The sequence below is a fragment of the Daphnia magna genome, linkage group LG2 (genome assembly GCF_020631705.1).
Source record: "Daphnia magna isolate NIES linkage group LG2, ASM2063170v1.1, whole genome shotgun sequence".
NCBI classification, from domain to species: Eukaryota; Metazoa; Arthropoda; class Branchiopoda; order Diplostraca; family Daphniidae; genus Daphnia; species Daphnia magna.
The window spans coordinates 790412-805735 of NC_059183.1; the positions used below are offsets into that span (position 1 = coordinate 790412).

The window sequence follows — 15324 nt, forward strand, 5'->3', positions numbered from 1 at the left end:
ACGCGCGGGAATCGGGGCAAGTGGCCAGCGAAGATTGAGCGGAACGGATGCGGTCCGCTTCGATGTCGAAGCGATAGCGGGATGACAGAAAATTTTAATCGTTTCGAAAATAAAAAAACAAAAAAAAAAAGAATAACAAATAAAAACTTTCGAATGTTTAAATTTTGGACTCCTAAACCGTCATTGACGGTTCGCCAATAAAAATTATTGTGGGTCACCCTGATTTACCCAAAAACCCGACCCACCCGACCCGAAATTTTGTTTGAAATTCGATTCTTGAATACGGGATAAGCTTTGATGTAATATTATTGTTGACCTGCGCCCCCTATTACTTGTCACAGTTGGAAGGCTTATGTTGGGCTCATATCAAAATTTTGTAAAAAAAACTAATTTTTCGGCGTAAATCTTATTTTACCGTAAGGTCCTTCTATTTTACCTATTTCCGTTAGGATCATAACTGCGCCCATATGATAATTTCAATACATTAAGTATAACTATTGCGGCTTTATAATTTTTTAAATATATTTTTTATATTTTTCATATTTTTTTGTATGTTTATTTTTCGTATTTTTTGAATAAAAATATTTGGGTTTACGAATATTTTTTCGAGTTGACAACCCCCCGCAATCAACCTTCCACAGTTACCAAGTTCCACAGTTTTCACCAGTTATCAACTTCCACAGTTATCCGTTGTGCGCACAAATACGCACAAACTGGATAAATCAAATAACAAAGCGGACGTTGAAAGTCGGTGTATTTCATCTCACTTATTTATCTGACAAAGAAGACCTTTGTACTCCATTGCAACAGTGTGATATACAGTATTGCGACATATAAAGAATTTCGTTTTACACAAGCGTTTATAATTTTTAACAGCTTGGGATTTTAAGCCATTTGGAAATCTCTTTGAAGAAAAAAATCAAATAAAACGTCATTTTTTTCACCAACTAAATGTGGACAAGTTTCCGTTTTGAAACAAGTCATTTCTTAACAGGATACGAAACTACATCCTTCAGATTGTTCCATGTGTAGAGGATAAGTGTGGGGAAATGTATGTTCCAGAATAAACAAAACTTATGCTTAGCATCCATTTCACTATCTGCTTCAACTTCGCTATCTACTTCACTAATTTTCTTCAATTCGTCCTTGGCTTTTATTTCAAAGCTAATTTTCTTCAATTCGTCCTTGGCTTTTATTTCACATTCACTCGGCTCATACCAGTGAGTACTCTGTCATGCAAACAACGTGAATGTTGATAAGACAAGGTCTAAGATCGATAATTTAACGTCAAAAATTGCGTTATTTCATACCTTGTTACGTATTTGACACAGAAGATCGTAAAAATCCTTGATTATTATCTTCTTCTTATATCTTAGACATAAATAGTTGAAAATGTCTTCATGGGTTTTACTTAGTTTTAACAAAAGGGCAGAACTCAGTATCCATGGTTTATGATTTGGAACATCCTCGTTATCAGAATCTACTGTATCCGTGTTCTTCTCTTCCTCATTATTAGTAAACAAACCAATTTTTGCAGAATCTTTTTTGTCTTTCAAGTAGTTTGATGATTCTTCGATGAACCTAAGAACTTCTGAAGTCTTCCAGAAAAAGGGATGTTCCATAAGCTTTTCAGACGATTTTTCGGTATATTTATTTGACTTTTCTCCACTGAGTTCGGTTAGCATAGTATGTGTACAATCCTTTGCCAGCATGTTGACCCAGTGACGATATTTGCATTGCAATTCTTCGCAGTTTTCGTTTTTGACTTGCACAAAAGCATTTTCTATCCAAGACAACTAACTTAAACTTCTTCTTTTCAAGTTGTTTCTGTATGGCTGGGTACTCACTCCGTTTTACCGGATCAACGCTGTTCATTTGAAAAGGATGAAAGCCGACTGACTGAATAAAAAATATTAATATGGCTACGGAAAATAGATCTCTCTGAATGGCTTTTTCGTCCGTGTTAACGTCCGACTTTTTTAGTCCCGACCACAAATTGACGTATTCTGTGTCCAGATTGGGAAAGGGATTCGGTTTTTCTGGAAACTTGAAGCTTTACATTCCATGGAGTATCCACAAGTCCAGAAGTCTTCATGAAAATGTTACGAGGATGAAGTCGACCATTGTAGTACAATTTACGTCGATGCAGCCATGCCACTGAATTCACCAATTCAAAGCAGATCTTCTGCAGTATCGTCCACTGGAAGTGCTTTTTATTCGTTGCGTATTCCAGAATATAAGTGTCCAATGTATCATTACACGTCTCTAAATATAAGTGCCTAATTGAAAGAAAAAGACAAAACATTTCAAATAAGTTTGGCAATTTATAAACGATCTACCAAGTTGTACATCACTGTTAAAAATCATCACACTTTTTTCGTGCGAAAAACCAAAATTTTTTTGTTCTACCAGTTTTGGGGTTAAAACCACGAAAAATTTAGGGTTTATTTAGGGAAAAATTTAGTTCCAAATATCTTTTGAAAAAAAAAAAAAAAAATTATTACGTGGATGGTAAAAAAATTTTGAGAAAAGTTTGAAAAGATTTTGAAACATTTGATATTACGTCCTAAAATTTTGTCTTCGAACATTTGAACACACAACGATTGATAAAAATTTATATAGTAAAATTTTTTTATTTTTTATTTACAAATAATTCGAAAGGTTTAAAATTTTTGGGGGGTGAAAATCTTTTGCTGTAATTATTTGAAAGTCCTTGAACACAATAAAATTATGAGCAAAAACTATAGTTTTATACGATATTTTTATGTACGTACTATTAGTTTCTTTTCTCTCTATTTGTAATAGAACAAGTGACTGACACGTACCCCCTACCGTTTTACGAACGCACCTTACTATTTTAAGAGAGAAATTGCGGCTGGAAGCCATGTTTGTATCGAGATACAAAAGCTATCTTAAAACACCAAGGTGCGTTCGTAAAACATTGGGGGTACGCGTCAATCACTTGCTCTAAGCATTTTTAAACCCTGATTTTTTGGGTTCTAGCATATGGGGTTTAAGCCCCGAAAATTTCGTGTCACAAAAAAATGTATCTTAAATCTCAGTTATTTCGTATCCGCTTCGAATTTTTTGTAGCGGATACAAAAAAATCGATCGGGGACAATTTTTTCGTGGTTAAAACCCCCGAAAAACTTATAACCTTTTTAACAGTGATATGTTGCTTTTGAAGACGTAAGACTCTTACTTAAAATTCATGTTTGAGACGTAATCAAAAAAGTAACCATGGCATTCGGTTTCGTTCAAAAGTTTTTCGTCAATTTGTCGTTGTTTTTCCTCGGCGCTCAAGGGTCTTCCTTGAGCGTCGAACTTGAAATGGTTGGCAACGTCATCAATTTCTGATTCTACGTGCTCTGGGATTGAATAAGCAATCTTCATTTCTTGAAAATTGATGTTCGCTTCCTTGCCGTAAGCTAGTGCGTCAAAATTCAATTTCTGTAGTTCAGTGAAAGCCGGCACGACAACAACCATAAAAGTTAGTTTACATGGATCGTACAAAATCAGCTTAGATGAATACAATCTCACCGTTCGTATGATGTTCGACATTGTCTTTTTCTGCTGATCAACGAAGGCTGAAGTATAAAGAAATAATCTGGTACTCATACGTATAGGTATAGGATGTAAAACGGCTAAAAAACTGTGATGTTCACTATTCCCGATCGAAAATTGAAGTCGATGCAATTTTTTTGCCCGGTGTTGGTATATTCTATCTGCAAGATTACGTTGGTTCTGATAACATTGCTTTAACGTCTCAGGCTTGATACATAAGTTTGATGAAAATGTTGACTGATAAAGAGTTAGCGGCACTAACTGATACACGAATACGTACACTGGTAGCCTGTAATAATTTCACATTCAACTATGGGTGCGCTTCATCGTCAACTTGCTGCTCAACTTTTAGGTTGACCATAAAATGCTTTTTTGGTTGGTTGAGTAGAACTTTTTGGTTGGTTGAGTAGAACTTTTTGGTTGAAATGCGCTGTTAACCATAAAATGACAATTTATCTCAACATCTGGGAAGCTCCTCCTCCCTTCCCATTCCATTCATAAATGCTTAATTGTAAATTTGATAGAAATATAAAAAAATTATTGTTTTAAGAAATAACGATGTTTGTAAATTTTTCAAAAATATTGATTATAATATTACATAGTTTATTGAAATGCGGAAAAATGATTTAAATATATTTTGATTGGTGTGCATAGCAGACGTAAAACGTTAACATGCAAAACTTGTAACACCAAAAAACCTCTTTTCGGTCGTTGTTTATTTGTCTCTAATCTCTAATTCCTAGTGTTGGCGATTATCTAATTTGGTTAGATACAAATTATCTACGCCCACTTTTAGATAACGATATGATTATCGATAAGGTATTTAATTATCCCCATCTACTGCCCAAAAATAATACTGCGTGCATGGTTGTATCGGTATAATAAACACGCCTAACCTAATTTTTAAAATTAATTTTTCTAAAGAGATTGTGAGTTGTGGTAACTACGGTACTACCAACAAACCTCAAACAATGAAGAAAAAAAAATAGTTTTTCAAATTTGCATCATAGTTGTCAACAAGAACTTAATGCCGTCGAGAATGAAATGACGATAAAACGCACCCTCTCGGTGGAAAAATCAAACAGAGCTGTCCAACAAGGAACAAGAAAGATAAAGTCAATTACGAACCGCCTGCTAGAATTCTGGTTGGAGGGGAAGAGTAAGAAAACGGCGAGTGGAATTAAGCCTAGCCCCTTTTCCCCAAGTTCTTCCATGTTCTCTCTAAACGTGTCAAATTCTACATTTTCTTTCAAGGTAACAATATTCAAAACAAAAAGGAGTAAGGGTACCAAAGAAACAGTTCTTGCTGCAGGGGGAGAGGTAACCTTTTTTGGGCCCACATACAAGACTATAGGATAGCAGGTCGCAGCAAATTATATCTTAAAAAGTCCCATCGCCCAGCGTCGTAATCGATACAGTTTAAAGATTATGAAAGTTCTAGATAAGCTATTCCAAGCGAATGAGTCACACGGGAGAATGGACGAAACTCGAAGTAAGAAGATTCTGACAAACTGGCAGATTACCAAGTGCATTAATTGCATCTTTTCAGGATCGAACTGAGCATCTGTTATGTGTGAGACGACCGTGAAAACCAATACACAACAAATGCATTTTTCTGTGGGGACTTTAATTAATTAATGTCTCTTAAATAGAATAATACAGTATGTTTTATACAAGTCTTTGCAACTAGACAGACATTCGACCGTCTGAGGAAGTTTTGCTTCAGTGGTAACAAAAGATGCAAGAATGCAGATGCAGTATGACTAGTTGATACGATTCGTGCCGTCTCAGCCTTGCCAGGAAATCCGGAACGGTCATGATGGCGATAACAATCATTTTAAAGAAATCTTTCCAAAAACAAGTAAGCGAACAAATGCCTTAAACAGGTGTTAAAGAGTTGATGTCCAAAAACTATCAAGAACAAATGATTCTTTTGTTGTCAAACTAACACAGCGCAGTCAACACTAGCAAGAAAATTGGATGTACACGCACATACCAGAGCTAACTTCTGACTAACTCCAAGGTCTTCATCTAATAAGTACCATGCAGGGGGTATATGGGTATTCTTGGTAATTAAAGGTTCTAGGTAAAGTATAAGGATTCGAATACGTTCAAGGTCTTCCACAAAATGGACATGACCAGGAGCCATGCCGCAGTCGACGTTGCAATGTTAATGGGAAGACAAATGAGTTAATCCAGCATCACAACGTTATGGATGCGACAGTCAAGGAAATAACGAACAAAACACGTACCTATTTTAGGTGGATGGATGAAAAGAAAGAACGAACGAATGATAAAACAAATTAAGAAAAGAAGAAGAAATCAATTCAACCACAGGTCCATATGGACTATCAAGATAGTATGCCGCAACAAGTTACAGTTTGAAAGCCTAAACAAAAGTAATCGATGCAGTTTACAAATGAGGAAGTTCCAGATAAGCTATTCCAAGCGAATGAGTCAGGCTTTAGGACAACGAGTGAAGCTGGCGGTGTAAGAAAGAAGCGTGATCAAAATCTCGGGATTCCACTCTGTACCCCTCCTGATGTGTAATCACTGACGTCAATAAAAAGGCTGAGTCGGCAATTGCCTCGTGATGATCAACATTTGTCGACCACTGCCATAGAAGGTTACAGATTCCGATCGATTTCCTGTTCCTATAGTGTGAGCTAAATGTTTACCTTTTTAGTTCTCTTGTTTGCGCATCGTGGTGACGTAATCATTGCTTTTAATATTTTACGTTTTGGCCATCCGAAGTAAGTTTGAATCTCATTACCGTTGAGATCTAATCCCGTGAATGAAATAATTTCATTTGACGTTTGGACTTGTCAGGAATTTCGTGTGGAAATAAAAGACATTTGCCTGTAGACCCCAATTTTCAGGTGTATCGGAAATTAGGCAACATTACGAATTCGCCGTCTTTATCTGGCGGCTTTTGTGATACGATCTTCAACAAAATATTCCTGGATATTCTCCCGTTGTCTCTTCCGCTTTAAGGTCCATCATTTTTACACGTCATCACGCATAGGAAATCCGAGGATTATATAGTTCAGTTCTACATTCTTTTTTAACCTTTATTGCCGATTCATCCTACGTCAGAACGGCACTTAAAAGTCGGATTGGTACTGTATGGTGTAACAATTCCAACCTGCACGAAACAGTGAATGAACACGAGAGATAAGAAAACAAGGAATGAAAGCATGAACATGTACTTTTTTCAAATAGAAAAATTTTGAGGGCTATGCGTCGTCAGCTCCATGCTGTTATCGCTTTTGAAAGGAGGCTAGTCTCAGCCTTGTTTGTGGAGAGGTATAGTCGTGAACGTCAAGCGATGCTGTTGCACCAGATTTCAGTCGGCTTCATCAGCACGCGGATGCTCTACCGGGCTCTTCTTCGTTCAGTTTCCGGTCCTACAACGAGCGTGGAACTTTAATCCTGTTATAGCCAGCTGTCCTGTATCGACTACAAAGTTTTAAAAAGAATCCCATCCCGAGCAACAGAAAATGTTGCTCGACTTAGACAACGTTAAAGGCAAATGTTTGGCATTTGGTGTGGTCGTTTTCATAGGTAAATATGATGCACTTTATATTTCTAATACAACATTTCTATACCTGCTAAATGTTACCCAAAGCAGACCACAGTTGGTAATTTTAAGGTTTTGTGCCATTGCAAATCATGAAACAAACGAACATGTTGTCCGTAAGAGCATTTGATTCAATGGATAGGTACCATCTATAAAGCTTTGAATAATCAATGCGTTTTAACTTAGAGATCGTTATACATCAGATTTGTTCTTATTAGCTCTGCTTATATTCCTGATCTACTTCTAACTGTGATCCATTAGATCATCATGCATGAATGCGATTCCGGAATATGTTTTACGATTTGTTTTCTTTCTTGCGGGCTCGCTGACCTCAGCCATTTGGACTACAGAACGTCGAAGCTGATTCATTGTTCGTTTCGTTTTTGTGGACCGTGTAACCAAGCGTTCTATTTATTTACATCACGCGAAAAGCACCGCGTTCAATGTTTATTCTTATACCGCACATATAAGTAAACACGCCCACGCAACATACCCATGACGACATTAGATGTTCCAAATTACAATTAAACAAGGAAATCCTTCCGTTAACATCCTGCAACCAGCTGCACTTTAATGCCAGTTACATTCCGATGCAAAAAAAAAAAAAAAAAATATCAAACAGCTCATTCATTTGATTTTCACATTGTATTTGCAGTACTTGTTATAGTCATCATTACGGGATTGACTAGCCCGAGCCATCCAGCCAAATGGCAGGCATCATTCAATTCGTCCGAGATCGCCGGCAACGGTACGCAAGAGGAATACTTGATGCTGGGCGCCATCGGCCAGTACGCATCGAATCGCAATACAATCGGCGTCGATAAAACAGGCCACATCAAAACGAAATGGTATGCCCACACAACAAGAACATTTTTTTAAAATTTGTTTTGAAAATTTTGAATAGCAACTAAAGTGAACGTTGGTGCCTCTTTATCTTGCAGGGGTGTAGGTTGATGTGGTACGAGACCGGCGACTAGCAGCATTTGTTATCGCTAAACAATCGCATTTGGAATGTAGATTTGTAAAGACGTCTATAATATTACGTACTGTCATATTAAAAAACAAAAAAACTGATAACCGGTGCCTATTTTTACCCAACTTGCGATGACTATTTATTTTCAGCAAAAAAAGAAAAAACTTTTAGAATCTCAACTTGTTTGCTTCATCTATGTATGTATAATATTGACACCATTTTATGCAACCTTTTTATTACACTGCTTTGAGACAATATTACGTCATACTTTGAAAAATTCATTTTCTTCGGTGCTGATATGGAACCACTACACCGGATGATGAATTTCAGCGTAAACTGTTTGTAACTGGTCGTTACCAACGATATATTTAACTTTAGTGCCTAATTTTCCATCACCGCCAACTTCCCCGGTTTCAACTTCGGTGTAGATGGTCTCGCTATTTACTTTAATTGGTATGATGTTGGCATAAAGAAGATTTCCTTCGTTAGTTTGGTTGCATTTTGTTTGCTCTTCCATTATGGGAGCCAATGAACGTTGACTAGCGAAGCCGGAACTGTCACCGTATCTCTTGCCAAACATGAGTCTTAAAAAAAAAAAAAAAATTAATGAATAATCACCGGAAGTAGGGCCGGATAGAACATAAATATACCTGTTTCGATAGAAAACACCAAGAAGAAGGGTAATCAAGACAAATGCCATAGCGCCGCAAATGCCGATGATTACGTTACGTCGTGTTGTCTGTTGCCGGTCTGTAAAGTTAATAAAGTCGAAATCGTTACGGCCGAACGTGAACGAAGTTTCTGTTGTGAAAATACTAGTTGTCTTTGTGATCGAGTGCTTCTCCGTCCTGTTGGGTGTATCTAAAGGCGGGTCTGGGGATCATTTATTTATAAACATATTAGTTTTTGCGTCGTTAAACGTAAAATTATCTTTATTCGAATTGAAATGCTTCTATAAATATTTATCTTTGGGAAATAATTTTAGATCTTCAGGATTTGCATCGTTCAAACAGGTTTAGGCTACGTATAACTACTCAGAAATCAGTAGAATTGAGGAGGAGGCTGTTTTTACCACAAAGTAAATCTTGCGCGGTTTGGTTTATCCATTTCCAAGAGACAACAGTAGTATATTGAAAACGTAATAAATATGTTTTGTGTTGTTCTTTAATACAGCGCCAAGTTTGGTGAACTTCCTTGTCGCCCAGAAATTTAGGGTACATGCACTTGTATGTGGCTATTGTGTCCTCTGAATAATAACGTGCTGAGTTCGCACTGCTGTCCACGATGCTGACATTTTGGCTGTCGATTTGGACGAAAATATTTGGACCGATTGGCACAGGCGGCCACAAACAATGCTTCTTCCTCTCCTCTGTAATCCAAACGTATATACGAAAAAAGTTTTCGCTTCGTGTGAGCTTGCAAACTAAAACAGTAAAACTTCAAATGGTCAACTTGCCGCATCTCGGTGGCGTTACAGTAGCATGATTGTCATCCAACCATCCGCTGCCGGTACATTTTCGATTTAGCAAGTTACTACCGGAAACCATTGGTTTAAACTGATGGGAGTTTTGCTCTTTGCAAACGTAAAGAAGTGTCGTGTTGAACGGAAAGCAATAAGTCCAAATGTCGGGGTAGTTCGTCAGGACGAATGCCACCGAATTAGGTAGTTTGTTTGGTCTTCTGCATCCATCTGAATCAAAATAAAATGATAATCAAGGGCTCAGTTGTTGAGAAAATTCACGATTAATTTACTCACTGCGTGAACAGTCTGACCATATTGCCTGACCCGCAACGGACACGATCGTCATTACGACTGCAATTCCGGCTGTAACTATTCCGGCATGGCAACTATTGCTTGAAACCATGGCAACCAAGACATACGTAACTTAACCTAGTGTGTTGAACTAATGGGATCGCCGATACTTGCTGTCACACAATTATGACACGTTCAAAGCAACTGCATGTGTACAAGGAAAGAGAAACTTTTCAATACAACATTCAAGCGCGTGTCTGTTAACACCAAATTCGAAGCTTATCTGTTCGACCGCATTTGGTTGGTGTAATTGGGCCGGAGAATTTGCGGTTTCATTCAGCCAATTGGGGAGCTACCAAATGATGCCATGTTTTTTTTAACAAGGAAATTACGTTTTACAAATTTTTCTCCTCAGTATTCAGTATATGCACAGCATTTGTACTGACGTGCAAATAAGAGTTAATACGTATTTGAAATTTTTGTATTTATTCTCACGTCGCTGACGTTAAAATGGTAATCGTAACAACATTCCTAATGTGCTGTGTACGAAAATTACCCTATTTTTGATAACGAACCTTTATTTATTAATTTTCATTTATTTTTTGAAATTACGTAAGCTGAAATACTGAAAAATGAATGAAAGGAGTAAAGAAAAAAAAAACATGAACAAGAGAAATCACTAATCTTGGGAGTGTTGCATATCAACTTGAAATTAGAAATCGGTGTTGCGGCTGATTCGAACAGCTTCCTTGAGCTGATTGTTCAACGCTTGTTGCTTCATCTGCACATCGGGTGACTCTTTGAGGTAAATAGATGGGATGTAAGACTTGCGCGCAGGCGGTGACGTCGTGCTAACATCCGTCGTATCCGACATTGCCCCGTCATTGTTTACTTGACCATTCTTTTTGCTATTTCTGCTGCCGGGCCTCATAACTACTTGAGCGTATTCGGGTTCAGCAACCGGTTTTGACGAATTGGACAGCGAATGCAGCGCCGCAGGGGATTCCGGAAGTCGTCGCGCCGGTTCGTGGGATAATTCCACGTAAGTGACAGGCGGATTCTTGGGTATTTGGGGCGTCGTCAGGGGCGTCGGATTGGCCGACGAGTCCGGAGTCGGTGCGGGTTTTCGCTGGATCTGCTGAGAAGCAACTGCCCTCTCGTTTTGATAAGCCAACCGAGTGTTGATGAAATCCTCCTCTTCTGCCCGTCGTTCTTGTTCGGCAGCTGCCAGGGCAGCTTCCCTCTTGTTGGCCTCTTGCATCGCCCTCGAAGCGGCGGCAGTAGCTGAGGTGGCCGGCATAGTTTGCGGAGTGGCCACCTTCTGGTAATCGCGCTGATCGTTGGACGATGGTTTCTTCTTCTTACTCAATTTTTTAGCGAATTTATTGCCAGCCGTTCCACAGCAAGATATTCTAGAAACAATTCAATTAAAATAATATATTAGTTGATTTAAATACGAATGCATTTATCGCCCGCAAAGTATAGAATGTAATCAATAACCGATTTTTGGATTCACAGCATGTTCCGCAGCAATTCAACCTGAAGGGATTTTACACGAAACGAAGAATCGCGATCGGTAATGAATGATTCGAATCGTTATTCAGTTCATTTGTTTGTGTGTGGTTAACTAACCTTCCGTAATAGAGGAGGACGACTAAGGCCACAATCAGGCCGATAGCCAAAGCCACGCAAACGACGATCAAAACGATTTGGAATGGGTCCATTCCTCCGCCACTCGACCCAACATCTCCCGGAAACGTAGTCGTCGAATTGTAGTTTGTCCTGAAATAATTGAATTTGAGATTTACCCGTAGCTCCTTCATGAAATCAACGAAGAAATATACGTACTCGGTAGATGGTGCGACGTAGATCTCCACACCTGATCAAAGAAAGAGGGTCACGTTAGTCAAGCTGGATTTGAAAGAATGACATGTAATGTGTTTAATTTATGGAATTACAGATAGGTTGTTCGCCGTTCCAGTCACGACCGTAACAAGTGCGAAGGTTAGTGCCCTGCAGTTCGTATCCAGCACGGCAATTATACCGAGCCTCTTGGTATAACGAGCTCGTCGTGATTGTCACCTCTCCAAAGGCCGGAATTTCCGGCTCTCCGCAATCAGCCAAGGCTGTCAATTTCAATCGGATGCTTATTTTTTCAAAAAAAAGGCCATTTCAATCAAATGTAACGTGATTTAACGTACTGGGATTGGAGTAAATGACCACTTCGCAAATATCGACGACAAACGAGCTGCTGTGCTCGAAACGGACCGTGCTCCCCACCAGGTTCGACGTGGTCGCTTGTGTCATTGCACGGTTGCACTGATAACCGAAAGCCGAAGCGTTGCCCGTCATCTGTGGGCAATTTGCTGATCCAAGGAGGACTTTCTTGTTTTCCAGGTTGTTCATGCCCTCACCTTTTATTTATTTATTTTTTACGAAATTTACCGAGGAATTCACAAAGTTTTGTTTAATGGTGATTACCTTTTTTGCCGAAAATGCCGACGACACGGACGGGCATTTCTTCCCCGAGATTGACGGTAAAATACGCACCTCCACCCCTAGCTAATGGAGGGCATAGAGCTGAGTTGAGTGGGTCTTCACTGTCGATCAGGCCGTCCGTCATCAACGTGTCCGATAACGTAACAACCCGAGATGTTTCAAGACCGGCATAGTTAACAGTTTTACCGTAGGCCACATTCAAATCTAAAGATAATTTTTTGTACCGATTAGACATTGAATTCGTTACACACACTGATCCATAGTTTATCCACAAGATAAAAAAAAAACCAAAAAAAATGAAGAAATTAATTTTTGATTTTTAAATGCTTACCACACCATGGTCGAGTGCCACTCCATCTACCGTCGCTTTGACAAGTTCGGTTAGAATACGTTCCAGTCAGGACATCCAGCCTAGAAGTGTGACATTGGTAAGCAACGACTTGACCTTCCTGGAACTGGTAATCGTAGGAAAGGACACGGTTTGTTGGCACGTAAGCCCGTCCAAAAGAAGGAACCTCTTCTTGAAGCGGTTGTGGCAAAGAGGTGCTCACGAGAGTGCCGCCAACCGGTTTACCAGGCCAACCGCAACCTTATTTCAATAATTAGTTTTAACATGTAAATGTATGTCATTTACTTCTGCAGAGAAGTAATAATTTCTAAAGTTGAAATCTATTAGATTGCCCTGCGCATCGTGACGCAATCTTCTCGCTATCAATTCTTGCGTAGGGGTTATCGATTATCAGCTAGCAAAGAATCCAAATCAACAGATATACACAACTTACTCAAGGCTGATGCTCGGTGGGTGACTAAGAGAACGAAAAAGAATCCAACGAATTGACTTGTCCTCATTTTGATTTCACTCCATCGACGTGGACCTGTCATTCGGTCGTTTTTGAATATCCGCAAATTGCGATTAGTGAATCGGAAGCGAAAAGATTTCGGAGGTCCACTCTAAACAGGAAAAGGAGCACAGACGCACAAAACACACCACTGAAATTTGTAGCGAACGACAAATGTGAAGCAAGCTTCCAAACGTAGGAAAAAAAAAAGACTTCCTGCAAAGGGCGACGCCAACGACTATGTAAGCGCTTGACCGTTGGTTGTTATCAGCTCGATTGCACGGCTGACTGATTACGAGACTCTAAAACGTTTCGATGGTTATCGACTAGCCGCACCTCAGCGATAGTGGCAGCAAATGACTTGTGTCAACATCACCACCGAGTTTGTCGTTACACTAGCAGGTCGAAAACATGGGAACCGACACATATATATGCACGCATGCATTTCGTCTTCATTACATGCGGAAATGGGGGGGTGGGGTGGGAAAAGTCAATGGGCCGCTAAAGTGGGCAACAGGGTCGATCTCAAATCTGACAGCACGATTGTGACACATATGGTTGACTCACAGAGCGAGATACGGAATACCTGGACAAAAAGGAAACAACAAGAATAAAAAACATTGAAATATTAAGAAAACATTTTCGTGACTTGATTCTCTTTCGACAGATCGCAGCTGATGAAATTGGAGAAACAGGACGACAGGTGGGAATGCAAAACTTGTTGGGAACAAAAAAGGGAAGTATTGTAGCTCTAGAGTGTGTCATTATCCGGTCGTTTCTCTTTCAAAGTGGACGAGGGCCTTTAGTCCTCCTCTTCAACTCATTTCTTGAGTCCTTTTCAAATGGTTTGGCGTTGAAGGTAGGAAGTTTAAGAAGCGAACAAGGATGGAAATCTAAATTTTAATTATAATTAAACTCACCAATGATAATAAGCCTTAGTAATTTTCTCATTTAACTAGTCGGTAGACAGGGTTCATGAAAACGTCGTATGATGTGGAAAAGGCTGATGTGTAGCATTTCAGCACAAGAGTAAACTGAATAATAATAGGTGGCCATTGTCTGTTCAATCGTCAAAGTTTATTGCATAATTGACGCTGGCCACTTCCCCACCGTAACGCGTGAAGAGTGGAAACACCAACGAACGCATCAAAATGAAATTACACAAAGCCCTTGGTGTACATGTTATTACCTTGGATATTTTAAAGTTAGTGAAACTTTGTAGCCGCTCTTATTCTATACTATGGTCAATTTTCTACACATGATGATGATCAGTAAAATAGGTAGCGTTATATGTTTTACTATGTAGCACCTTTTTTAGTGGGGCATCCGTATATGCCTGGATTAGATGAAGATTGCAAAGATCGAGATCCGATAAAATTTTCTGGTGATGTTTGCAGGTATTTAAAAAGAAAACCGGTACATGCACGTGGATAGCTTACATTTGGAATTACGGCAACCTAGTCCGAAAAAACGAAGTTCATCTTTACACACGAGCCACGTGTTATCGTTCTGCGTGGTTCTATAATAATAAGAAGTTAATTGAAAGACAGGCACAATAGGAAATCACCATCCGAGGGTCGTTTCAGATCCCCATCGATTTTTTTTTTTTGTAACGATAGAAATAAAATGCGGTTGGAGGTGAACAACATGACAGCCACACATTGCGCTAGCAGTACAGGTGGGCGTCGGAATTAGCGCTTCACTAAACATTATAACGCTCTGTTTTTCATTAGCTTGCAGTAGATTTAAACTGCCATCTTTAAAATGAAAAAAGGTGAACGAACCTAAGTGGCTTTTTTTTGCAAAATGTAGCAGCATTTATTATTATTTGTCTCAATTATTAACCAACAACCTGGAAAGCGAATGTTAAAGAAAAAACTTTCGCAATGTGACAGATGTCATCATAATAGAGATCACAGAGTACGACCATTATTTATGTCTATGTGATTCGTTAGTTATGCTTCCGCACACAAAATGTGTAGTTGACTCAATCCCCTCGTTCCATGTGCGACCCTTTTCGACTTCTGGGTACGTGTAGGTCATATTGCATCCGCAAGACAGGCAGTATAAGCTACTCACAATCTGCAATGAGATATATCAGAAGACATACGCTAGC

General features: G+C 39.1%; 3 protein-coding genes, 1 long non-coding RNA gene and 1 other non-coding gene across 7 annotated transcripts; 2 read left to right on the forward strand and 3 right to left on the reverse strand.

Moving 5' to 3' along the window:
• Positions 1-737: 737 nt before the first annotated feature.
• LOC116915393 lies at positions 738-3992 on the reverse strand. The gene is made up of 4 exons (XR_006643145.1): positions 3541-3992; positions 3203-3450; positions 1311-2279; positions 738-1229 (listed from the first exon to the last, which is right to left on the reverse strand). It is a non-coding gene; the product is annotated as an uncharacterized LOC116915393 (transcript).
• A 692-nt stretch (positions 3993-4684) lies between these two features.
• On the forward strand, positions 4685-5180 carry LOC123469734. The gene is made up of 3 exons (XR_006643047.1): positions 4685-4818; positions 4877-5056; positions 5114-5180. It is a non-coding gene; the product is annotated as an uncharacterized LOC123469734 (long non-coding RNA).
• A 1669-nt stretch (positions 5181-6849) lies between these two features.
• LOC116917593 lies at positions 6850-8374 on the forward strand. The gene is made up of 3 exons (XM_032923114.2): positions 6850-7128; positions 7800-7992; positions 8086-8374. Exons 1-3 carry the CDS (start codon positions 7065-7067, stop codon positions 8096-8098), a joined length of 270 nt encoding a protein of 89 aa, XP_032779005.1. The 5' UTR covers positions 6850-7064; the 3' UTR covers positions 8099-8374.
• Positions 8298-10113, reverse strand: LOC116917592. 2 transcript variants are annotated; one of them, XM_032923113.2, is made up of 6 exons: positions 9874-10113; positions 9574-9807; positions 9190-9486; positions 8934-8990; positions 8768-8867; positions 8298-8701 (listed from the first exon to the last, which is right to left on the reverse strand). In XM_032923113.2, exons 1-6 carry the CDS (start codon positions 9980-9982, stop codon positions 8425-8427), a joined length of 1074 nt encoding a protein of 357 aa, XP_032779004.2. In that variant the 5' UTR covers positions 9983-10113; the 3' UTR covers positions 8298-8424. The 2 variants fall into 2 exon arrangements, with proteins under 2 accessions (XP_032779004.2, XP_032779003.2); XM_032923112.2 differs by having other exon boundaries at positions 8768-8990; positions 9874-10112.
• A 222-nt stretch (positions 10114-10335) lies between these two features.
• On the reverse strand, positions 10336-13597 carry LOC116917591. Of its 2 annotated transcripts, XM_032923110.2 has the most exons (9): positions 13152-13597; positions 12701-12958; positions 12352-12573; positions 12072-12284; positions 11829-11996; positions 11719-11749; positions 11503-11652; positions 11371-11409; positions 10336-11282 (listed from the first exon to the last, which is right to left on the reverse strand). In XM_032923110.2, exons 1-9 carry the CDS (start codon positions 13249-13251, stop codon positions 10583-10585), a joined length of 1881 nt encoding a protein of 626 aa, XP_032779001.2. In that variant the 5' UTR covers positions 13252-13597; the 3' UTR covers positions 10336-10582. The 2 variants fall into 2 exon arrangements, with proteins under 2 accessions (XP_032779001.2, XP_032779002.2); XM_032923111.2 differs by lacking the exon at positions 11371-11409 and having other exon boundaries at positions 13152-13596.
• Between the last annotated feature and the right edge of the window lie 1727 nt (positions 13598-15324).

What these genes read in the sequence shown, in the direction of transcription:
- LOC116917593 (XM_032923114.2), top strand. Translation starts at nt 7,065, where the DNA reads ATGTTGCTCGACTTAGACAACGTTAAAGGCAAATGTTTGGCATTTGGT. An exon ending in TGGTGTGGTCGTTTTCATAG is followed by an intron (nt 7,129 to 7,799) that starts GTAAATATGATG and finishes TTGTATTTGCAG; the next exon opens with TACTTGTTATAGTCATCATT.
- LOC116917592 (XM_032923112.2), bottom strand. Translation starts at nt 9,982, where the DNA reads ATGGTTTCAAGCAATAGTTGCCATGCCGGAATAGTTACAGCCGGAATT. An exon ending in TGTAACGCCACCGAGATGCG is followed by an intron (nt 9,487 to 9,573) that starts GCAAGTTGACCA and finishes TTTGGATTACAG; the next exon opens with AGGAGAGGAAGAAGCATTGT. An exon ending in GGTGTTTTCTATCGAAACAG is followed by an intron (nt 8,702 to 8,767) that starts GTATATTTATGT and finishes TTTTTTTTTAAG; the next exon opens with ACTCATGTTTGGCAAGAGAT.
- LOC116917591 (XM_032923110.2), bottom strand. Translation starts at nt 13,251, where the DNA reads ATGACAGGTCCACGTCGATGGAGTGAAATCAAAATGAGGACAAGTCAA. An exon ending in CCACCGAGCATCAGCCTTGA is followed by an intron (nt 12,959 to 13,151) that starts GTAAGTTGTGTA and finishes TATTGAAATAAG; the next exon opens with GTTGCGGTTGGCCTGGTAAA. An exon ending in TGGCACTCGACCATGGTGTG is followed by an intron (nt 12,574 to 12,700) that starts GTAAGCATTTAA and finishes AATTATCTTTAG; the next exon opens with ATTTGAATGTGGCCTACGGT.